This window comes from Curcuma longa, chromosome 11 (genome assembly GCF_044706935.1).
Source record: "Curcuma longa cultivar G26 ecotype Majalengka, Jawa Barat chromosome 11, ITB_CL_G26_1.1, whole genome shotgun sequence".
NCBI lineage: Eukaryota > Viridiplantae > Streptophyta > Magnoliopsida > Zingiberales > Zingiberaceae > Curcuma > Curcuma longa.
The window spans coordinates 9,009,062-9,032,424 of record NC_133871.1 but is presented as its reverse complement, the minus strand read 5'-3'; the positions used below and the strand labels follow the sequence as shown (position 1 = coordinate 9,032,424).

General features: G+C 41.0%; 4 protein-coding genes and 2 pseudogenes across 4 annotated transcripts; 5 read left to right on the top strand and 1 right to left on the bottom strand.

Annotated features, from left to right (window-relative positions):
- Positions 1-172: 172 nt before the first annotated feature.
- Positions 173-956, top strand: LOC141837067 (noroxomaritidine/norcraugsodine reductase-like). Its single transcript, XM_074724537.1, has 4 exons — positions 173-270; positions 365-572; positions 657-731; positions 780-956. The coding sequence occupies exons 1-4, from the start codon at positions 173-175 to the stop codon at positions 954-956; spliced, it is 558 nt and encodes a 185-aa protein (XP_074580638.1).
- A 951-nt stretch (positions 957-1,907) lies between these two features.
- LOC141838676 (protein phosphatase 2C 37-like) lies at positions 1,908-3,779 on the top strand. Its single transcript, XM_074726220.1, has 4 exons — positions 1,908-2,387; positions 2,475-2,804; positions 2,904-3,009; positions 3,096-3,779. The coding sequence occupies exons 1-4, from the start codon at positions 1,947-1,949 to the stop codon at positions 3,521-3,523; spliced, it is 1,305 nt and encodes a 434-aa protein (XP_074582321.1). The 5' UTR covers positions 1,908-1,946; the 3' UTR covers positions 3,524-3,779.
- A 2,018-nt stretch (positions 3,780-5,797) lies between these two features.
- On the top strand, positions 5,798-11,662 carry LOC141838675 (PH, RCC1 and FYVE domains-containing protein 1-like; annotated as a pseudogene).
- A 901-nt stretch (positions 11,663-12,563) lies between these two features.
- Positions 12,564-13,994, top strand: LOC141836892 (uncharacterized; annotated as a pseudogene).
- A 395-nt stretch (positions 13,995-14,389) lies between these two features.
- LOC141838790 (uncharacterized) lies at positions 14,390-18,782 on the top strand. Its single transcript, XM_074726370.1, has 6 exons — positions 14,390-14,552; positions 14,652-14,930; positions 15,085-15,178; positions 16,750-16,864; positions 17,573-18,412; positions 18,491-18,782. Exons 2-6 carry the CDS (start codon positions 14,762-14,764, stop codon positions 18,749-18,751), a joined length of 1,479 nt encoding a protein of 492 aa, XP_074582471.1. The 5' UTR covers positions 14,390-14,552; positions 14,652-14,761; the 3' UTR covers positions 18,752-18,782.
- LOC141838789 (pentatricopeptide repeat-containing protein At2g29760, chloroplastic) lies at positions 18,678-21,204 on the bottom strand. Its single transcript, XM_074726369.1, has one exon. The coding sequence runs from the start codon at positions 21,164-21,166 to the stop codon at positions 18,926-18,928; it is 2,241 nt and encodes a 746-aa protein (XP_074582470.1). The 5' UTR covers positions 21,167-21,204; the 3' UTR covers positions 18,678-18,925.
- Between the last annotated feature and the right edge of the window lie 2,159 nt (positions 21,205-23,363).

The window sequence follows — 23,363 nt, the reverse complement described above, 5'->3', positions numbered from 1 at the left end:
GTTTAGAGAAGTTTTAATTTGTTTTATAATTTTTGACTCGATCGTTAACAAGTAACACCAGAGTAGGAGAGTTGAAACTTTGACTTTCGTAGAAATTTAATCGCAAATAAGCATTATCGTTCAAAACCCATGTGTCTTACTTGAGCTCGATCGTAAACGCCAATACACATCCATGGAGAAGGGTAAGGGGAACGCCTTGGCCATCAACGACGCCCAGTGGTCGCTCGCCGGAAAAACAGCAGTGGTCACCGGCGGCACTAAGGGAATCGGGTAAAAATTATAGTTAAACGCCGTGTCCATTTAATATCATCACTGCTGTTTGTTTCCTTCTTCTTCTTAATTTCTGCGCGCTGCGTGAGCGAAGCTACTCCATCGTCGAAGAGCTGTGCAAGTTCGGGGCGACCGTGCACACCTGCGCGCGCCAGGAAGCGGACCTCCTCAAGTGCCTGCGCGAGTGGGAGGCGAAGGGGTTCAAGGTGACGGGATCCACGTGCGACGTGTCGTCGCCGGAGGACAGGGAGAAGCTGGTGGCGGAAGTGAGCTCCGTGTTTGGTGGAAAACTCGATATCCTCGTACGTGAGTGCATATATATATCGATCGATCGAGTCGGTCAATAATTCATGTGCTATCGATCGATCGTTTGAATCTCATGCTAGGTTAACAACGCGGGCACGGGGTTTGTGAAGCCCATGGCACTGATCATCTCGGTACAACCCGATCAGTGGCGAGATGTTTGACGAAATGCTTGACTCGAAGTAATCGGTGTCGTCATTTGGCAGCTTCTGGCGATGCCGGAGATGAAGGCGAAAGAAACGAATCGAATTCCGCTGGGGCGCGTGGGTGAGTCGGAAGAGGTGGCGCAGCTGGTGGCCTTCCTTTGCCTCCCTGCTTCCCGATACATCACCGGCCAAGTCATCTTCATCGACGGAGGCAAATCGATCAACGGCAACCTTTGAGCCTTAATGGAGAGCTACGTACAAAAGTGATCGTAACTCGTATCTAATGTAAATAAATAAATTCTTATTGAACTTTGAAGTACGGGCCTCATCAGCCCATTATCCATATCGCTCCTTAACAAAAGAAAATAGAAGAAGACTTTTATAATAAAAAAGGATGAACTTGAGGAGTGGTGCATAATTTGACTGGTTCCTTTTAAGTGGAATTCCTGAATAAAAAATAAATAAATAAAATAAAAATAGAACATGACTGGTTCCTTTCAACTAATTAACAAATTAGTTGATCAGGACAGAAAACAAAAGGCGACATGGGATGACTCGAGGCCACGCAATTCTCGACACGCGTCGCCCGGACAATCCACCGACTGCGGCCGCATCGCCGTATTAAAAAGTTTCTCCTTATCTTATTATTTATTTATTTATTATTTTATTTAAAAATTTTTAATTTATTTTCTCCCTCCTTCCCGTGACGCTGCACGAAGACATAACGAGTCGTGCACGGCGCAGGCCGGCGACGCCACGTAGCGACCTTATGCACCTTACGATCGCGAACTTGGGTAAGTTCGGACCGGTCGATTAGACCGTCCGGATCAATCATTAACGAAAAACACGTTTCACCTTTTGGCGGTAGTGGACCACGTGTTCGCATCTTTCCACGCGTCCCGGAAAGGATGCGTGAGAGGCGCGATCGACGGTTGAGATTTTACCCGCATCGGTGAGACAAAGAAAGAAGCTGGCCACTGCAACCGCAAACCACGGGTTTCGAACACGATGACGATTCCAGTCACGGCGTGGCTCGAGGGACCGATGGGGGCCCTCTCGATGGCAACTCAAATGCAGGGTACGAAAGTGGGTAAATTTGTGAAGAGTCAGAAGTGAACTCCCTGCCTCGCGTCCTCCCTCTTTTATCTTCCACAAATTCGAAACCGAAAGGCATCGAAGGAAAGGGGATCGATTATTGCTCGACTGCTTCGTGCGAGTGAATAGTTGATGGCTGAGATCTTCCATGGCGCTGTGAGCTGTGGCGCGGAGGCCTCGGCGATGGCTTCGTGCGAATCTGGACCGCGGGCGGCGATTGGGCGGCGGATGGAGAGGCGCAAGTTCGCCTCTGGTATGGAAACTCTTAACTTGGATGAGATGGAAACCAGTAGGAAGCGGCGTAGGGTGGATGAAACCGGCGACGCCGCCGCAGAGTGCGCGGAGAATTCCGAGTCGATGACTGGCGGAAGTATCGAGCCTCCTCCAGTAGCGTCGCCGGAGGAATCGGAAACGTTGGATAGGTGCCCTAGGTATGGGATATCGGAGTTCTGCGGGAGGAGGCGAGAGATGGAAGATGCGGTCTCCGTTCGTCCTGATTTCCTCCGGCGAGACGGGCTGACCCTGGGAAAGCACCACTTTTTCGGAGTGTTTGATGGCCATGGTTGCTCTCACGTGAGACGCTGCGCATGCTCTCTCCCAACTCCTCTCCTCCAAAATTCTTTCCTCACGGCTGACGACCTTTTCTTCCGCGTTTCGCAGGTGGCCACGCTGTGCAGGGATCGGATGCATGAATTTGTGGCGGAGGATGTCGCGGCGCTGGGACTGAATAATGCCCTTCCGCATACGGTATGGAAGGGGACAATTGAGAGGAGCTTCGCTCGGATGGATGCGGAGACAGCTAACGGGGACGGCGTACGCCCGAGCCCTGGCTGCCGGTGCGAGCTTCAGCCGCCTAAGTCGGACCATGTGGGATCCACTGCCGTGGTCGCCATTGTTAGCCGCACTCACATCGTCGTCGCCAACTGCGGCGACTCGCGCGCCGTTCTCTGTCGCAACGGCGTTCCCATCCCGCTCTCCTTCGATCACAAGGTATAAAACGACGTCTATACAGGAAAAAAATGGTTCTTTTATACATAATTTTGCACAGAATTGTGATCCGAACTGATGAATATTTGTGAAATTCGGCAGCCTGACCGAGAAGACGAACTCCTGCGGATTGAAGCGGCCGGGGGTCGGGTTATCTATTGGGATGGCGCCCGGGTGTTCGGAGTGCTGGCCATGTCTCGTGCTATAGGTAAGCTCAGCGTCTCATCCTTCTATTCCTCCTGAAGTTGACGGATTTATGTTTTATAAGTGTAATAATCGATCGTGATGGAGCAGGAGACAACTACTTGAAGCCGTTCGTGATCCCAGATCCGGAGGTGACGGTGACGGAGCGTGACGACGGCGATGAGTGCCTGATCCTGGCGAGCGATGGGCTGTGGGACGTGTTGAGCAACGAGACTGCCTGCAACATCGCGAGGATGTGCCTTCATGGCGGCGGCGGCGGCAGCGGCGGCGGCGGCGGCGGCGGCGGCAGCGGCGGCGGCGGCGGCAGCGTCCGCCGCGGAGCAGCAGAGACGGACACCGCGAGCCGAAGTGAGGACGACGACGAAGAACTGGGCGACGGCGTCGACGCGGCGTGCTCGGATGCGGCGTTGCTGCTGACGAAGCTGGCCTTGGCGAGGCAGAGTGCCGACAATATCAGCGTGGTCGTCGTCGATCTCAGAAACAAGCGGAAGAGGGACGCGACGGCGAACTCCCAATAGCTACTACCATGATTCTACTGCGGTGCCGCAAATTCGCAACCTGAAGCTTTTTTTTTTAGGGTTCAATTTGGGGAAGAAATTGGGCAGAAAGAAATAGGAAATGTACGTAAAAGCTCTTCAATCTTCATCCAATGTTTAATTAATTCAATAAATATACCAGAAAATTTGAAAATAAGAAATTGGGAGAGAAAAAAATCTCCACAGAGGCTTCGATCGGCCGACAGTAAAGTGGAAGACAATTTTATTTGGTTTCCAAATAAATGAATATCCAGTAAAAGTCCATGTTCTTTTGAAAAAAATAAAATAAAATTGATTTTCATTCTTCCAATGAATCGCAGGCACATTTACTATTAAAATTAGTTATAAATATTTCAGTTCAAATAAAATTTTAATATGAGATTTTTAATTGATAATTTTAATTTTTATCCGTATTATAATTTTTAATTTTGTATAATTAAGTTAGATTTGATTGATAATTTTTATAATATTTTAAAGTCAAAATTAAATTTGATTCATAATTTTTAATTTTTTACTACTTTTAGTGGGCATTCTTTTATTTTTTATTGATTGCAGTTATATTTAACTAAAATTTTTAATTTTTAATGAAAAAAATTAGTTATTTAATAAATATTTATAAATTTTTATTAAAAAATTACATTTGATCCATAATTTTAATTTTTTTTACTATCAAAATTAGATTTGATTGATAATTTATAAAATTTGGTCAATAATTTTTTATTTTGTTATTAATCAAAATCTGATTTACCTATCAAAGTTTTAAGTTTGTTTGTCTAATAAATTAAACATTTTTAATAGTTATATTTTTAGTAATTAATATTTTTTTATTTAAAATCTTTTTTCTTCTCATTTATCATCATTTTTATATTCTTATTATCACGCCCTTGCTTCTTATATTATTATACAAACCCTCTCTTTTTTATAATATGTCGTTAATATTTAAAAAATACTATTAATTAAATATTGTTGACTAAATAAATTTAATTGATAATTTATCAACATTAATTATTTATATAAAAATAAAAATAAAATATTTATTAACTAATATTATAATAATTTATCATCAAATTTAATTAGTATTTTTAATATTTTATTGACCAAACTTAATTTTATTTAGTCGATTAAAAATATTTATTAGGTATATATATATATATATAATTAATATTATATTTGAAAGTTAAGGAGATTTTTTTTTTCTAATTTACCAAAAAAACGGAATGGAATTTGATGCAAAGATAAAATTATCAATATGTAATTAGTGATTATAATTTGTAATCACGAAAATAACTTTTTACACTTTATTTTTAATCTTTCATATAAAAAACCTTTTTTAAAAAATTAATATATTTATATTTATATTTAAAGTATTAAAGTCCAAATTATTTTCTGCCTGGGCTTAAAAAGTACACTTTTGAGACAGGCCTCAATTGCTACAGCGGTGCTACATCTTATTCAATAAGAGAAAGTCTGTTTATTTTTATTATTTTATTATTATTATTATTATTATTTTTTATGCCAAGAAGCTGGCCATGATAGATGTTTGTGTTCCAGCTGCAGTGTGATCTGACAAATGACAAATCGACAGCGCACCGGGTCCCTGCTAACGGAATATCACGCTACCAGCCTACCAGCAGCGACCGTTGCCGATCCCCTCCAAGATGCCTTGCAATTCTCATTCTGAAATTCCGCCCGCGGATCGACAACACGAGGATTCCCTCCACCCCGTAACACCGGCCTATCGCTGTTATAGGTCCACGTCGCCCGCTCACGTACGTCGCCATCACAAATACGAAGAATTTTGCTTCCTTTCCCTTAACTGCCCACGTCTCTTCTCGAACCTTCCAAGCCCCACTTCCAAGCCTGCCCGAGATGGACCCGCGGCGATCCTCTGCCACGTGTAAGCGAGCTGGCCGCTACCGCCGCCGCGTGGGCTCCTAACTCCTAAGATTCCAGAAGCTTCCTCGGCACTCGTGGCCAGGAACGCTCCGCCGGATCCAGCGGGCCGGCAGGCACCACATGTCATGGCCCACCCTCACGATATCCGACGTGGCTCTCCCGTTATGCACGAATTGATTCGGAGAATTTAGGGATCTGCTAGCCCCCTTTCATTTCTTTGGTGGAAGTTGCGCCGAGTCTACTTCTGTTTTTGTGAGCGGGAGCTTGAGGTCGACATCAGGCGATCGAGAGGTGAAAAGGAAGAGGGGAGATCGATTTGGCGGCGCGGATTGGCGGGTTGGGACTTGAGGGAAGAGGGGGATGAATGGTGGGGAGGAAGGGAGGAGAGGAGGAGGGAGTGGAGAGGGAGGAGATGGAGGAAGACGGGAGGGAGGCGATGGTGGTGGAGGTGAAGGAGGAGGATAGGGCGAGTGAGAAGACGGTGCTGATGTGGGGTTATCTCCCAGGTGTGTCGCCTCAGAGATCACCGCTGCTTCACCCGGTGGCCGTCCCAATGCCGGATTCGCAAGCCGGGGACTGCTGGAAAGACGTCAGCGGCGGTGGATGCGGTTTCGCCATGGCCATCTCAGGTATTGACGCTTGTTCTTCTTTTTTTTCTTCTTCCTCTTCTGTCTCTTTTTGCACCTTCAGTGCCTTTTCCCTCTCCTATTAAAAAAGAGCGCTTTTGATTATGAGCTCTGGTTCGGTTTCTTTTTCTTCAGCTTTTTCATTCTTCTTGTTGGTTTCTTTCTTCAGTCTAGTTCGACGTTGAGTGTGTTGAAGTGATTATTTAGCTTGTTGCTACCTTTATCTCGCATATTTTTTTCCCCTTCTCATTAAAATACCTTTTTGGGGGGCTTAAGTAATGTCTTTGATGAAAAAAAAAAGAGTATCAGTTTTGTCTATAGCCTTACAAATAGGTTGTTTTTTGTGTGGTTAATATTGGATCTGATTTCTGGTGGTTGGAATTAAGAGTTCTAAAATACTGAGCGTAATTGAATTGTCAATGAAGGACATTTTTCAAGCTAAACAAAAGGCACAAATTAAGTGGTAGCTTGTGAATGGCTAAGCATGATAATGCTTTTCCATAGTTAAATAATCAGTTCTTGTGAACCTTGATTTGTTCTGTTTCCTCGATTATGCATAGACATTTTGGTCCTAAGCAGATCCTATTACATACTTGTAGTCTGACGAGGTAATATTTCTTAAGCATGTTTTCTTTTTCAGACGTCACTACTAGAGTTGAATGATAACTGATTATTGACTCGAACAATGCTTGCTTCTTTTTTGCATCAGTGTCGGGCAAGCTTTTTACATGGGGTTCGACTGATGATATGGGGCAAAGTTATGTTACATCAGGAAAGCATGAGGTATTTAATGTTATTTGAATGCTTTGAACCGCCATTCTCTCAGTTTTTATTCTCTTATATATTTTTTTATTTTCTGATTTTTTTGTTTCAAGTTTGACCTTTTGGATGGATGATCCTCATATGTTTTGCTTTCATTAGGAGACTCCTGAAGTATTTGACCTCCCAACTGAGGTGCCCATAGTCAAGGCAGCTGCTGGATGGGCTCATTGCGTAGCAGTCACAGGTGCTATGGTTAGCTGAAGTTTATAAATCCTAACGCATCTACTTTTAGATTATGTCATCATAAGAAAAAGAAGAAAATGAAAATTATAATATTATCTTAAACAATTTATACACAGTTGATGGGTAATCTAATGAATGTAACTACAATTGAGCTTTTGGAAACTCAAATTTGTCCTTGTTAGGCCAGCTCAAGGAGATGTCTATACTTGGGGATGGAAAGAGTGTGTCCCAACTGGGAGAATCATGAGAGACCAGCCATTTCCAGGAGGGACCTCAGAAAAGGAGGAAAAACATGGTGGATTCCTGAGTGACCAAGGTGATAATTTGGATGCCGTACCTATTATGATTCTGGCATATAATGATCCTCTTTAATTTAACATTCTTCAAAATTGTGTTTCTGGTTTTCTCATAACAGTGAGCCCTAGGTCCCAGGGATCAAGAAATAGTGGATCTGGTTTTGATAGTAGGGTTGGTGATGAGAATACTAAGAGAAGAAGAATAAATTCAGTTAAAGTAGGACCAGAAAGTTCATCATCAGGGGATGAAGCTCTTTCAGCGCCTCCATGTCTTGTAATTCTCAATGTGGGAGTCCATATCTCGATTGTTGCTACTGGTGGACGGCATACACTAGCATTATCAGGTACATCCATTTGCTTTCTTGATATATATAGGTACCCATTTTTTCTATGCAATAAATTATCTGCTGGTTTCTTCTTTTTTTTTATATTACTACCTGGTATGCTTCAAGATTATAGGAATAACTGATGCTAATGAATTACGGCTTCAAAGTTCAGATGCGGGTCAAGTGTGGGGATGGGGATATGGAGGAGAAGGACAACTTGGTTTGGGTAGTCGTATACGAAATGTGTCTTCTCCTCATCCTGTACCATGTTTAGAGTCATCTTCTTTCAGTACAGAACGGTCATCCATTGCTATGAAGGGGAATCAAGATGGCCAGTCTTATAAACTCATAGGGAGCTCTGTCAAGACCATTGCTTGTGGTGGTCGACACAGTGCTGCAGTTACAGGTCTGTAGCTATTTCCTATTTCTTTGTGCCTCCGTTTTATTGTCAACTGCCTTTTTGTTTATTTTTTAATTGTTGGCTTTCAATTTAGTTAAACTAATATATCTAATTAAAAGAAATTAATTGATTTAGAAATGGGCTTTATTTAAAACATATGGAAACAAAATTTATGTAATAATACAATTTAATGTTCTAATACTTGCCTCTATGTTTTAGCGCAATGTTAATTAACTGATTTATATTTCATTCCAAACTTGTATTGTGCACTTGCAGATACAGGAGTGTTACTTACTTTTGGCTGGGGGCTTTATGGTCAGGTCAGAAGCACTTTTAACAATTCATACTCCAATTATGATCATCTTTTTAATATTATCTTCCTTGTCATTTTGTGCCTGTATTTAAAACATCTCTAAGTAAAGAGAAAATGAGGATATAAGCATGTGCTATATTTGCAAATTCAGGTTTATTAAAGGTTTAAGGTGTGACTGAACTTATTTTATAATACTGAAAGATGAACATTGTACTTGGTTCAGATGATAAAGAAAACAGAGAAATTGCTCTAAACCTGTTTCTACCATCCAGAGTACGTTCATTCTTGAATGGGAATTTGAGGGCTTAAAGTTAGAGAAGTCCTTAACAGATGGACCAACATTAATAGTTATAAATTATAATATTTTCCTGCAATCATCAGAATTATCAAAATTAGTTTTAAGTTTGGAATACCTACCAGAGTAATTTCAAGTGATGCACGACTGTAATCCACATCAACACTATTTCTATTGTTTTCTTCTTTTTATGCCTAACTACATAATCCTCAAACTTCAAACAATCTTGATGCTGGAGTTAATCCTTCTAATATGTCTTAAAAAAATTTAGCTGGAATGGCTAGTTTAACATCAATCCTTGGATACTTCCAGTTCACTGTGTCTGTGCATGTGAATGTGGTCATGTTGAGATACACGACCAGATGTTAGGAAGATAGCAAATGTATTGTCATATTTCTTAGGAGCTAGAGCATTCCCAGCATACATTTCTTGCAACACAATTTTGATACTTTTCAGTTTATATGATTATGTGATCAAACTTTATGGCTATAATACATAATTAGTTCTGCACTTCCATTTGATATTGAATATTTTTAGAGTAAATATCACTCTCCTCTAGTTTATATGCCACTGGAGAGCATATTAAACCAAGTATGTGAATGGTACATCATAATTTCTTATTTTTTACTTGTTCACCGTCTCAGATTAAGTTTAAGAACCATCTGCTCTCATTCATTCAGGGCATGTTTAATGAGTGGGTAACATACTTTTTATTTTCTGATAATTGAGTAGAGAAACTAGTAATGATTGGTTTGGAATGTGGTCACATTTTTATTCACGTACCTTGCTCTTTAATCAATCTGGATATTTTTCTTCGCTGTCAATATCGTTCACTTCCAAATGTTAAATGTTCTTTAGGATAATGACATAAAAATATGTTTCTTTAAAAAAATACTGTGGATTTTAGAAAAAGACGAACACATTTTACTATTGAAGATGATGTCCATTTTAACATGGGAGTTTGTCTTATTTCTACGTTTTCATCTGGAATACTAACTTATCTTTTCTTTCCCTTATTTTATTTTTGTTCAGTGTGGACAAGGAAGTACAGATGATGAGCTGAATCCAACATGTGTTTCATCTCTTCTGGGTGTCAAGATCCAAGGAATTGCTGCTGGCTTGTGGCATACTGTGTGCACATCTATTGATGGTGCTGTATACACCTTTGGTGGAAATCAGTTTGGGCAGTTAGGAACTGGTTCTGATCTAGCAGAGGTGATAATTTTCATTGCCACTAAATCAATTACTTGTTGTTCTTTGCAAAATGATGGAGTTGTTACATTTCAAGACTGCACAAAATATTTTCTAGGAAGTAGAAGAAAACTTCAATCAGATCGAGTAGCTTCCTCTCTAACCATTTTGTTTTAGAGCAACATTATCCATAGTATCTTGCAGGAAATAATAACTTCTATTTCTTCAAAAGACTGCAGAGAGAGATCTTATCCGCAGTCCATGACATTGAACAATCCTTCCTTTTTTTTGGTTGAACTTTGCCTGCATGCTATTTCATGTTTCAATCAAAGGGGCATCAATCTGGTAGCATGTATCAAGATGTTAACTGCATAGGTGCAATTTCCAGTGACTTGGCATTTACCCCTTTGGCATACTTGTGGTTGCAGACTCTTCCGAAGCTATTGGATCATCCATGCCTAGAAAACAAGAATGCTAAAGTAGTCTCTTGCGGAGCACGCCATAGCGCCATGATGACAGGTAAATATTCTGAATCCATCCAATTATGCAAGTTCAGTTTTAGTTGTCAAACTCTATCCAGAAGGTGTATTCTCACTTTGCAGTGAGCTGCTTGGTAGTCTATTTTCAATGTGTACTGTTAACTGTCTTAGATATGGCTGAAGATTCCGTTCTATTTCTTATAGTGTCCAAAAAGTGAAATTGCATTCTTGTTTTTCTTAACATATAAGCCACTTTTGAGATGTAGTTTCTCACCCATTTCTGAAACAACAATAATTTTATGTACCCGGAACATCTTCTCCTGAGCACAAAATGACTACGTATTTGTATTGCAGAGGATGAGCAGGTTTTTTGCTGGGGATGGAACAAATATGGCCAGGTATCATTGTCTACGCAAAAAATTCTTGTTGCCCTCGAACTTTATCTTTTCATTTTAACTCATACATATTTTTTATCTTTGCTCAGCTCGGTTTAGGGGATGCGATCGATCGAAACACCCCTGCATTGGTTCCACTAGGAAGCCACAGGCCAAAGAACGTTTCATGTGGGTGGTGGCATACCTTGGTTTTTGCTGAGTCTCCGACATGATGCTCGGTATCAAGACGTCGACATATCATTCACAATTTTGTTAGAATCGGTAGGTTTTTGACTATTTGCATATGTATATACCAGCGAAATAGGCATTGCTTTTGCATGAAATCATTCTTTGCATGGTTCTGGCAGCCACAATGTTCTCCATGTACATTACTAACACAGTTTGTTTAGTGATCATGCTATCCTGCCCTTCAAGACATGAAATCAGCGTAGTTTCATTCCATTCTAGAAGCAAGCCCTCTTCATCTTAAAGGTGATCTTGTGGATTGCTCATCATTCACTGCAATTGTTCCTTGGGAGATTAGTTATAATTTTGATGATCTTCTTCTAACTAGAACTTTTGTTTGTTTTCCTGTCCTCGTCTCTTCTAGTCTTCCCTTCAGGTCTCCATTTCAAGTCCCTAATAAATATGTTTTTCAATGGAAGGAAGTGGAACATGGCAATAGTGTGGCATGAGTGGAGCTTATGGTCAACGGCTCGAGAAGCATTTAGCGTAAAGGATTCTCTTCATCTAGACATACGATGGCAGAGTTGACCTTTTTAACATATGCTTAGATAGATTTCTTTAAGATCTTAGGCGGAAATATTCTCATCAATTTTCGCGTCTTCCTTCAGAATTAAGATGGAGATATTCTCAGTATTTCAAAATCTTTAAACAGTTCATGAATGTAATTTTTATAACTGTTTTTAATCTATTAAAATTAATATATATATATATATAATTTATTAAATTGACATTTTAATAAAATTATATGATAATACCCATAAAAAATTTAAACTCAATTTGACTTCCATAATTTTTTTAATAAATAATATTAAACATAGTTAAGAGTGCTCAGCTCGATACAATAATACCTTTTAAAGATGACTTCCATTATCTTCATTTAAGGTCAATATATTTCAATTGATTAATGTTTATCAATCAAAGGTTCCAATAATTTATCGCAAAAAATTACAATTCATAATTCTGTGCTTAGAATAATATCACAAGAAAGAAGAAGTTAAAACCCAAGTGATGAAAACATATTTTTCCATGGAATTACCCAAGATAACAAAAAAATCAAAAATATTTTGTTAATTCTATTAAATAAGTCAAAAGAAAGCATGCAATAAAATTTTAAAAAAACTTGGTGATAACGTCAAAGTGATAATCCTCACGAAATCTTTTATGTGTATATAATAAAATAAGGGAGAGCTTTAGATTGAAGCAAAGCTAATGGCCAATTATGCTTGATACTAAAATAATGCCTAACCATATCTTTATTTATGGATTTGGTATTATTGACATTTATTTTTTAAAAATATGTTAATATTGATAATCACAAGATGCCGATAAACTAATATTAGTAAAGTTACAATTTTAGTAGTGCAAAATTTTTTATTTTTGAAAAGTAACTATTTAGCTTCTTTTTTCCGCCTTTTTTAAAAAAATATTTTACTTTTTTATTATTTTTATTACGTGGCGAGTAGTGGCAGCATAATTGTTCCTTCTGCAGCCCGCAAAATCCGCCCTTTTCTTTCACATCGTCCCATCTCTGTTTCACTGAGCCCACTCGTCGAGCACTTTGAGTGCGGCGGCGCCATGACCCAAGACCTCCGCCTTCCCTCCTCCCATTCTCTCCGCCGCCACCTCTTTCTTGTTTCCGGCGAGGAGCCCTCCGACCACTGCCAGCGGCAGGAGGACGAGCATCGCTTGGCGGTGCTCACGCGGCGTATGGCTCGCCACCTCCTTCTGGACGACGCCGAGGTCGACGAGGAGATGCCGGAGAAGGCCGAGGTAAGAAATCGCGAGCTCGTCGATGATCATTTTTCTTTCCCAATGGATCGATCCTTCGACTACGATGATTTGCTAGGGTTGCCTTCAACGCGGGATTCTCGGTTCGACGAAGGAGCCTTCTTTGGCGCTATACGCGGCTCCGCCGGAGAAGAACGGTGCTCTCAAATGCGTTTTCGATCCTACTTCGGCACGCCAGCAACTGCAAGCGGCTCATGTCAGTCTCAGTTCGGATTCTCAGCTTGTTCTCGCCGTCACTGCTGTGACGCGTTTGTTCTTTTGCCAGTTTCAGCAACTGAAGCGACTCCAAGCGATGAATCAGAACTCCAGGGCGAGGCAGCAGAGCAAAAACAGAGGTTGCGGACGTGGAAATGGCGAGACCCGGCCTTCGCGCGGCTGCCCCTTTGGTCTGCCGCCTTCCGCGTGGCCGCCTCTGCTAAAGCCACCTCCGTCACTGCCGCATCATAGGCGGGCGATGCTCCTCGGCGCCTCCAGCGGCCGCAAGGAGTCCATTGGCACCGGCGTTTTCCTCCCCGAGTCGCCGACACCAAATTCGTGCCAAGGAAGAAGTCCAGTAAGTTCGCTGCACCACAAGAAGCCCTCCCTCTTTTCGTTCTTACAGTCACTGCTCTTCCCTTACCATTCACCCTAAGCATTCTCCCCGTCTCTTAAAACTCACAGCTTCTTCTTCCACTGATGTAGTTCATTACAAACTACGTCAAGCTTCAACTCTGAATCTGAGCTTAAACACAGACGACGGTAACAATTCCACCGATAAATTTTGCGTTAATTTGCACGTTTTATCCTCTTTCTATACGGGAAACTTCCTCTTTTTTCTTCTTCTACTCAGGCACTCTTATTGCTCGACGAAATGCCATGCTATTTACACATCACAACAAGCACCACCACCACGATCACTTCCTCAGAGCTCAACCTGCAACAGCAACAGCAGATGCGCCTGTCGCAGCGCATGAGATCGAACTTCCCCAAGAGTGGACGTACTGACTTCGTCTTGCTACTGACATCGCTCTCGTTTCCTGATTACCAATCAGCTAGCTATACATGGGCAAGGCGAACATCAGCAGTTCGAGCTTTTCCCTTTTTTTGTTCTTTATCTTCAGCCGATGTAAATCGCCGTATCGCCGGAGAGGGTTCCGCCGGCTAGCGACGGCGGTAAAAAAAGGTCGATGATTTATTTGCAGGGTGCCATCCATGAAGCTCCAATAATAAAATTTTATATTTACCCACCTAAAAATGGCAATATTTTAAGCCATGAAGTTCAATAAATTCAAATAATAATAATTCATGTCAACTAGACAGACGTGGCTTAACCAATATAATAAATTAATATTTAAAATTTCTATTATTGATTTATTGTTAAGATTAGTTTATTTGCGATGATATCAGACTGCCTGCGGATCTACTGCAACTCTCACTCCATCCATCGAATTAAAATGCATGCCTTCTTACTCGGAGGGCCCCACCGACTGCCCCATTTTAAAAATTTCAAAGTGTACCCGTCTTCTGATTGGTCCGTTTGGATTCAAATCGCTGAGCGAAGTCGTGCCAAAAATTTAAAATCACAGAGGCCGAGTCCTGAGTCGCTGAAGGTTGAACGAAGCCGAGGAGAAAGAAAGACGGAGAGAAGAGAGAAGCATTTTGAAGTTTGAATCTGTCTCGATGCGGCGATTTCGATGAAGCGACGTCGCGACTAGCTTCGCTTTCTGGATCGGTGCGATTATCCCTTTGAATGCTGACTGGCAGCCGAGGAATCGGGAATCCGGCGTTCTATTCATGGTTTGGTGGCTTATAGGTTCCATCTCTCTTAGTTCTTTCGAGCTTAGAGTTACGATTTGCCCTCTTTAACTTTTTTTTTTTTTTTTTGCTGGAGGGTAGATCATGCGTGGTGAGGCGATTTGATTTCATTTGAAAAGTTGAAATTTTGGACTGGGGCGAGAATAGTAGAGTTTCGAGTTCTATTGTATTGAGGTTTGGTGGAAGGAAACATGAATCACGGCCTTAGGGCTGGGGTGATGGCGGAGCCGGCTCCGGAGCGGACCTTGACGAAAGAGGCTGATGAGGAGCTCGCTCTATTCCTCGAAATGCGGAAGCAGGAGAAGGAGCGGAGCAACAAGCCACCGCAAAACGCCAGCGAAATCGACCACCCTCCGTTGGGTATCACCGGCCGTGCTAATTCCTTTCTCTATGGATATACCATTTGAACATTCATTTCTTAGAAAGAACTTTTTTTTTTTTTTTGCCTCTAGTTCCTCACATCACAACTTTCCTTGCTAACAATGAGCTTATTTTTGTTGGTTCTCATGGATAGGTCCTAAACAAGGGATTGCTCCCCTATTCAAGATCACCAGGGCCCGAATGGATGAATTCCTAAACTCCGACCGTGGAAAAAATGACTACAACTGGTATCTATGACATACTTCCACGATGAATTAAGATATTTGATCTTTGCTCGGGTCTCCAATCTGGAAATATGTTTTCTTTACTAATCTCGTTGTGTGACTGTTGTAGTATCCGTATCAATGGACTAATTTCCTATGAGCTTAATATATTTCTCTTACGAATTTGAATAAACTAAATTCCTTTCTGTCCTTTGTGGTTTAGTACTAATCTTATTAAGATGATCTATAATAAAATTCGTTGTTGCTGTTGGACATACCAATTTGGAGGGTCTGCTCAATTTTCTGGGTTGGGTATTTTATTGATTCACAAGCTTCAAATTCTTAATATCTAAAACCTGTATTCTTTCATTCACAGATGAAAATATTTGTACTTCTATATTTTTATTTCTTGTTTAGTTTCTCCTCATCCTTCATTTTTTCCCTTGAGCTAAGCTACCCCTTGATGACAATTTCAAATTTCCTTACGGTATCTTACCATGCAGTGGTACATTTGTCATAATATATAATGCAATAAGAACAAATGTGGATGGATACTTTTGAACTAGCTACACAGTCTATTGTGTCACTTAATTCCATGTATGATTTCTAGCTAGTAACTTTATGGCAATGTTTATAGTTGTAATCTTAAATTTTAATCACTACCAACACAGAAGAATGGACAACATTATACCTAAAATTATGCTGTTATGAGCAAACATAATAAAAAAACATAAGGTGATAGATGAGGTGCATATTGATCATCTATTTTGTAAATTGGAAGGAGAAATTATGTGATAGGATAAAGAGTTGTCACAAATCTAAATATACTTTATCATGCTCACAAATGATTTGAAAAAAATGATTAAATCAGAATGAGAATTGGTTTAAACAGAACAGGTTCTTTGGTACATGATTCTGGCTCCAAACAATTGTGTTGCACCTAAAAACGTAAACTTATAGAAGGAATTAGCTTATTCACTTGCATAGCTGGTAGTATGGTGGCATTCTAGTAGTAAGGATTGGATCTGAGAGATGAATATGACAATGAGCCTAGGGATTAGAGTGTGATTGCACCGTACTGAAAATGTACACCACATCTAATTCATCTAGTTCTTACAGCTGCCTCCAAGATTAAAGGGAAAGGAAACTCGTTGCATGGCTTTACTTAAATTTGATCATAAGGTATGCCATAAAAAATATCAGTTACTCTTGCTTTATTTGTGTTGGTCGTGTGGTGCCCTAGAAAAATAAATTCATTTTTGATATTTCTGAGTCATGGTAGTTTGTAGGCAATCTGTAGTTCTGTATAAACCATGGTGTATTTGTAAACAATCTGTAGTTCCCTATAATTTCTCCAATTTCTAGATAGCTTGTATTGTTGGAAACTGGAGTGAGTACTACTATTGTATATATTCACGTGATTCTCCTAATATATACATTTGATTAGAACAATATATATTGTTGAAATATGGAACCAATGATGAAATTATGATACTAAAAATATGAACTTAACCTGACAACCATGGAGTTATTTGGTTGACAAAGTATTTACATGGTCTCACCTGATGTGACACAAAATTAATTTTCTATTTCAGGCTTCTTACACCACCAGGTACTCCAATTGTTCCATCTTCCGATACTGAATATAGAAGATCTCCCGTCAGCAGTAATGGAACACCAAATGCTCGTTCAACTATGCTGAGATCTAGAGTGAGTCTATTTATTTTTGTTTTTTCATATATGATATAGTATCCGGTTTACCAATGAAATAAACCATGGAATGCCTTGATATATTAGCATTACCATACACGACAATTAATTAGGGCACAACAATCCATATATTACTTGTTCTTTTATTTTCTGTTTGAGGATGCTTGACCTTACATAAAAGAATAGGAAAGCCACTACAACCTCTACAGTTAGTATATGGTACTTTTCATGCTATTAGCTGGAAATTGTAGTTTGTTTACGAAATCTAAATGGTCCCTTTGAAGGATTAAATTGGGGGGATTCTATCCAAAGAGTAGTGGCTTCATTTAGAAGTGGCTTGATTTGATTTCATGGGAAATTTCTTCTGGAACTCCACTGGAAAACCATGCCCATTGTTCATTTGAGATTGAATGTGCCATAACTACAAATTACTTGCATCTAAATTTAAGTTTCAGACACAAATTATGTTTCTTTCTGATTAGCTATACTAACTCGTAAGCTATCAATAAAGTGCGTTAGTCAGTTTCACTTGGTAAAACATTTACTCGAGACACACAATTCACCTTATTAAGTTTGACCCTATCAGTGATTTCTCAATACAGATCATATAATTGCTGTTGAAAGCATGTTTATATTTTCCGTAGCAGCTATTTTTTTTATCACATTATAGAAATAAGAGTGATCCAATTTTTTACACCAAATTTGTAGGGTCGTCATAACATCCATCCGCAACTAATAAATGCTCCAGATCCTTCAAGAGACACTTCGTTACCCAGGTCTGCCTTGAACTCATCTACTATGGGAATTCGGAGACCACCATCCTCCTCCGGTGGCCGTAATCACAATGGCTCTAGACCTGCTACGCCAACTGGACGCCCTACAACACTTGCTGGTCCATTAACGACCAGTAGACCTTCCACTCCAACGTCTCGAGCTACTATACGTTCAAAGTCACAAGCACCTCCCCCACGGTCGTCGACACCAGTCAGGTCTTCTACACCAACGTCCAGACCCACAGTATCTACACCAAATCGACGACCATCTTCTGTCATAGGATCTGCTTCAACAGCATCAAGAAGTTCAACACCATCACGAGGAAACTCTGCGGCCATAAAATCTCGACCAGTGAAACCAGTAGACATCCCTGGGTTTTCACTTGATGCACCTCCAAACTTGAGAACATCATTGCCTGATAGGCCATCTTCAGCTTCTCGAGGCAGGCCTGGAGCCCTCAGCAGACGATCGCCTTCCATCGAACCCGGTCCCGGTGCCCGACCAAGACGCCAGTCTTGCTCTCCATCCAGAGGAAGGGCTCCAAATGGTGGCACTCAAAAGGTAAATTCTGTGCAAGCTCCAAGCAAACTACAGCAGAGTGGTGTCGATGTGAATCCTATTGCACTCGGAAGTAAAATGGTCGAGCGTACAGTCCACATGAGAAGGCTCGTGACCAATAGCAGCCTCTCTACTAAATCTTCTCTTTCACCAGGGAGCACCGGTTTTGGGAGATCATTGTCGAAACAATCCTTGGATATGGCGTTTAGACACATGGTATTAGCTTCCTTTGGTCTTAGCAAACTTGTGATTCATGTTTCTCTCAATTCTGAATGCTCGTCTTTGCAAAAGCAGGATATCAGACGGACCATTCCCGGCGACCTGAGGCCGGTTTCAGCATCATCGTCGGCTTATAGTGTGAGGTCGGGACCTGCAAGAAGTAGGACTCTGAGCGTTTCAAACTCTCCTCTCGCCACAAGCAGCACCACCAGTAGCTCTGAACGAAGCGTAAATAACAACCATACGGTCGGTCTGGATGGGAGTGAGGTTGAAGAAGAGGATATGATTAGTGAGAAAGGAAGCATTTGTTCCTCTACTATCTCCATTACCAGATAACCAAGTAGAAGCGTCCCTCTCTGTTCAAATAATTGCCAAGTACACGAACTGATGAATTATGTAATATTTGGATCAAATTGCTCTATCTCTCTGAAATCATGACTACTTTGCACTGTGGCATTGTCAAAATAGTTTCCATCACAATCTAAGAACACACATTTTGATCTCGATCACTCACCAGTAGTCCATACATGAGCATGAACTTCCGGCGAAATGATGGAAGCGATAGCGGTCTCTCAAGATTATATCCCTGTTGTATATACCAGACACAAGTTTGGCAACTGAGTGGCAATCATCGCAAACACGAAGGTTCTTCGTAATCCTTATCGGTGCAGGTGAAGGAGTACTAATGAGACCGAACGCAATGGCCAGCTTCTCACTATGCAAAGAAAGTGCTCTCTCTTTCACATCTTCTTCTATATCTTGCAAGACCAGTTTCTTATCAGGTACGTGACCTGCTGCTTTCAATCTCGATGCAATTTCATCCAGTTGCAAATATATCTTCTCTTTCAGAGGGTGAGATGTATCCCCCACCAGGAACTCATGAACAACTCCTTGAACCTCAATCGAGCTACAACCTGCTTCCTTTTTGAGCGAACTGTCTTTCATCGACTTCCTCAGCCTTGCCGCGGCGTTCCAATTTCCCGACCTGGCGTATAAGTTGGACAGAATTACATATGCTCCATGGTTTCTAGGCTCCAGCTCCAGTAGACGTTTACAGGCATGCTCGCCTAGCTCAACATTCCTATGGATAGCACAGGCTCCGAGCAATGCTCCCCACACCGAAGCACTAGGCGGCATCGGCATATTCTTTATGTACTCTTTAGCTTCTTCCAAGAACCCGGCGCGGCCTAGGATGTCAACGACGCAACTGTAGTGCTCAGCATTCGGTGCAATGCCATAGACAGGAAGCATTTTGCTAAAGAACAGCTTGCCCTCATCGACCAAGCCGGCATGGCTACATGCACAGAACACATTGGTGAAAGTAACACCATTAGGCTTGACCTTGGCCTCCTGCATTTGTTCAAAGAGATCCAAAGCTTCCCTTCCCTCCCCATGCATTGCGAATCCAGCGATCATGGCACTCCACACAAACACATCCCTGTTCTTTGCAGTGCCAAACACATCGAGCGCCTTCTCCAGATCTCCGCACTTGGAGTACATGTCGATAAGAGAAGTGGTAAGATGACAATTCAACGTGAAGCTGTTCTTCTTGATGTATGCATGGATCCAACAACCCAATTCCAGTGCGCCCAATTGGGAACAGGCAGACAGTGCAGCGACTAAGGTTACCTCGTCAGGCTTTACATCAGCTTGCTGCAGATCGTGAAAGAGATCTAGTGCTTCCTTTGCATGCCCACTCTGTTCGTAGCATGAGATCAGAGCATTCCAAGAGGCGATATCACGGTCAGGCATTTGATCGAACAGATGGCGAGCGGCATGAAAATGGCCTGATTTGCAATACCCGACAAGCATGGTAGTCCAGGAGATGGAGTCCTTCGTGTTCATGCTGTGGAACAGCAACTCTGCGTCCTCCAAGCTTTCGCACTTCACGTACATGTCGAGCAAAGCGTTGTCGAGGATTGAGCTTGCCTCAATATCATTTCGCTGGATGTAAGAATGGATTCGCCTTCCGAGTTCCAAGTCGCACTTTTTCCCACCGATCGAAGCAACGCTGACCATGGTGACGTCGTCGGGCATCACGTTCTCGCGCTGCATCTCCTCGAACAATCGGAGAGCATCGTCCCAGCGGTCTCCCAGCGCGAAAGCAGCGATCATGGAATTCCAGGACACGACGTCTCGGGAGGGGATATTGTCGAACACCCTGAGGGCAAGATCCGAATCGCCACACGCCGCGTAGAAGTGGACGAGCGAGTTGAGGATGAAAATGTCGGAGCGAAAAGAAGGCGACTTGGCGACCATGCCGTGGAGCGCGGCGCCTTCGCGGAGGGCGGAGAGCGCCGCGGCGGCCTTGATGGCGAATGGGAAAGTGAACTTGTCGGGGTCGTCGGGACCGTCGGAGAGTAAGCGGGCGAAGAGGCGGAGGGAGAGGCGGGGGTCGGGGCCGGCGGCGTGGGCGCGGATGAGGGTGTTCCAGGAGAAGAGGTTGGGGAAAGGGATGCTGTCGAACAGCCGGCGGGCGTAGGCTAGGTCAGGGGAGGGGGAGAGAGAAGCGCCGACCAGAAGCCGGCTGGCGGAGAACGGGTGGCGGAGGAGGCCGAGGCGGAGCATGCGGCAGTGGATGCGGCGGATTGCCCTGGTGTCTAGGCGGCGGTAGTCGTCGAGGAGCTCGAGCACCGGGTGGTCGTCGCCATTGCTGTTGCCGCGGATGCAGTTCCTGCTGCTGCTGTCATTGGATACGCGAATCGGAGGAGCAATGGCGGAAGGGAAGGAAGGCAAGAGTTGACTCGCCATGGATGAGGACGATGATGAGTTCGAACTTCGAACGTGAGTAAATTGTGTCGTGGATTTTGGTCAATTGTGTTATCGTGTTTAGGGTTTAGTTTCGATTAAAATGTGATTTTATTTAATACAGCTAAAATTGTTCAAATTACACGAATTTTAATACAAATTATTATAATAATATTTAAATTAAATTAAATTAAATTAAATTAAATTAAATTTGACTTATCTAACAAAAATGATAAATTTCAGTTAGTTCCATTAACTATCTTTGGAGATGATCGATCTGATCCCACGGAAGTTTCCCAACGATCGCCAAAGTAAATCGGGAAGTAGAATAGATGTGTATCTAACGTTCTATATGGATGGGGTAAGAGAAAATTTATTAATATAAGAGGAAAGAAATGAAAGAAAAAGAAAAGGAAAAGAAGTAAAATATTTATGTTTTCTTTATTTCAAAGAGATGTAAGATTTAACATGTATTATTTTATTTGAGAGCGAAGAAAAAAAATAAAAATTAAATATATAAAATTATAAAAACATTCTTATTTTAAAAAAATTAAATATGTAAAGGACGGATAAGAAATTGTAAAATTTTATCAATATTATATATATAAATTAAAATACATAAGATCTTAAAATACTGAGTGGTGATAGTGTACATTTTAAAGAGCGATATCACAAAGACGAAATATTTAAATAGATAAGTAAATTTAAAAATTAATATTTAAAAATAAAATTAAAATTAAATATTTTTAAATTCACTTTTTTCTCTTTCTTTCTTTCAAATTCATAATGTAAGAAATTTTAATGATTCAAAGCATGAAAAATTGTAAAACTTATCTTCCCACTTCTTTCTCTCATAAACTCACTCTATTATAAATAAAGATTAAAATTCTCTTTCAATTTATTTATTCCCTCCTTTTTCTTCCCTCACCCCCTCCCAAATAAAACCTATTGTTCCAACTAATCCCAAAGAATTTGGTAGTAGTAAATATCTGTCTGTCTCCATCTCATGGCGTGCTGCTGAAGATGTCTCCTGTTTCCCAACTGGATAAATGTCAGATGGTACGTTGTCTAGTCAATCGAGCAACCAACTCCATACCCATACGATTGATTCCACGCACGAGTTATCAAACAGTTGAATGAATTGTGTTAATTGGTCCAACAATCACGTTTTTTTTACCCCAATAAAAATACAATTCCTTATTTTTTTTCCTCCAGAGAACCCATGCGATTCGATCGACTGTCGTGGTCGGCGGGCAACTCCCACCCCCACGAGAAATTGGATGGAAATTAGGTGCGTGACAACTTATTCCCCCAACCTTGCGTCCTTATCTCCAAAATCTATTGCATCACATTTTTTTTTATCAATACATTTGATAACGTCAGATAAAATAATAATTATTTTAGAAGTGGAAGATTTAAAAAATTATTAAAAAAAATTAAAAATTTAAAACGAAGAGAAACGGTTGCCGTTTTGATAATCAAAAGTCATCAAAAAATAATCAAACATGCATTTAAATAGATCTAAGATACAAAAATACCTTTAAATTTTAAAAATTAAAAATTATAAAAAATAATAAAAAAATACATTCAGAAGTTCTAAAAAAGTATTAATTGATGTCTGATAAATTCTGAAATTGAATGATATGGATTTCATTCAATTTTGAACAGAGATCAAAAGAGTTTTGATTAATAATCCATCATGTCTCACCTTTATTTTGTATTCAACCTTTATTTTGTATGCACGGAGCAAAGACAACAGGGATTTAACACGATAGTCTTCCCAAAGTTCAACGATGGACGTTTTTGTCTCCGGTTTGGTTTTCATTCAGCCCACCTCGCCCCTCCGGGCAAACGCGCTGACTGAGTAAATTCATCGAACAGTTGGCGGTCCGCCTTTAGAAATCAAACTCCACCAAAACTGGGGTCAACACCTCTAGAATTTTACGAATTTGACCTGGAATAAGGAGAGGGTCACTTTCTAGAACAACGTCTCTTGTTCTTATCCACCACCGATAGTTTCTTTCCGCCTAACATCCAATTTTTTTTCTTTTTTTTCCTTTGATGGAAGAAACGCGAATCAGCTGCTCGACGTAATGCCCCCCTAAAGTTTTCTGCCGCCTAACGTCTGCCTGTCGTACCGTAATGAAACATCAACCTAGTTAGGTCGTGCCAATAGACATAAATAAACATACATAATAGA

What these genes read in the sequence shown, in the direction of transcription:
- LOC141837067 (XM_074724537.1), top strand. Translation starts at nt 173, where the DNA reads ATGGAGAAGGGTAAGGGGAACGCCTTGGCCATCAACGACGCCCAGTGG. An exon ending in GGCGGCACTAAGGGAATCGG is followed by an intron (nt 271 to 364) that starts GTAAAAATTATA and finishes GCGTGAGCGAAG; the next exon opens with CTACTCCATCGTCGAAGAGC. An exon ending in GTGGAAAACTCGATATCCTC is followed by an intron (nt 573 to 656) that starts GTACGTGAGTGC and finishes ATCTCATGCTAG; the next exon opens with GTTAACAACGCGGGCACGGG.
- LOC141838676 (XM_074726220.1), top strand. Translation starts at nt 1,947, where the DNA reads ATGGCTGAGATCTTCCATGGCGCTGTGAGCTGTGGCGCGGAGGCCTCG. An exon ending in ATGGCCATGGTTGCTCTCAC is followed by an intron (nt 2,388 to 2,474) that starts GTGAGACGCTGC and finishes CGCGTTTCGCAG; the next exon opens with GTGGCCACGCTGTGCAGGGA. An exon ending in GGCCATGTCTCGTGCTATAG is followed by an intron (nt 3,010 to 3,095) that starts GTAAGCTCAGCG and finishes GTGATGGAGCAG; the next exon opens with GAGACAACTACTTGAAGCCG.
- LOC141838790 (XM_074726370.1), top strand. Translation starts at nt 14,762, where the DNA reads ATGAATCACGGCCTTAGGGCTGGGGTGATGGCGGAGCCGGCTCCGGAG. An exon ending in AATCGACCACCCTCCGTTGG is followed by an intron (nt 14,931 to 15,084) that starts GTATCACCGGCC and finishes TCTCATGGATAG; the next exon opens with GTCCTAAACAAGGGATTGCT. An exon ending in GGAAAAAATGACTACAACTG is followed by an intron (nt 15,179 to 16,749) that starts GTATCTATGACA and finishes TTTCTATTTCAG; the next exon opens with GCTTCTTACACCACCAGGTA.
- LOC141838789 (XM_074726369.1), bottom strand. Translation starts at nt 21,166, where the DNA reads ATGGCGAGTCAACTCTTGCCTTCCTTCCCTTCCGCCATTGCTCCTCCG.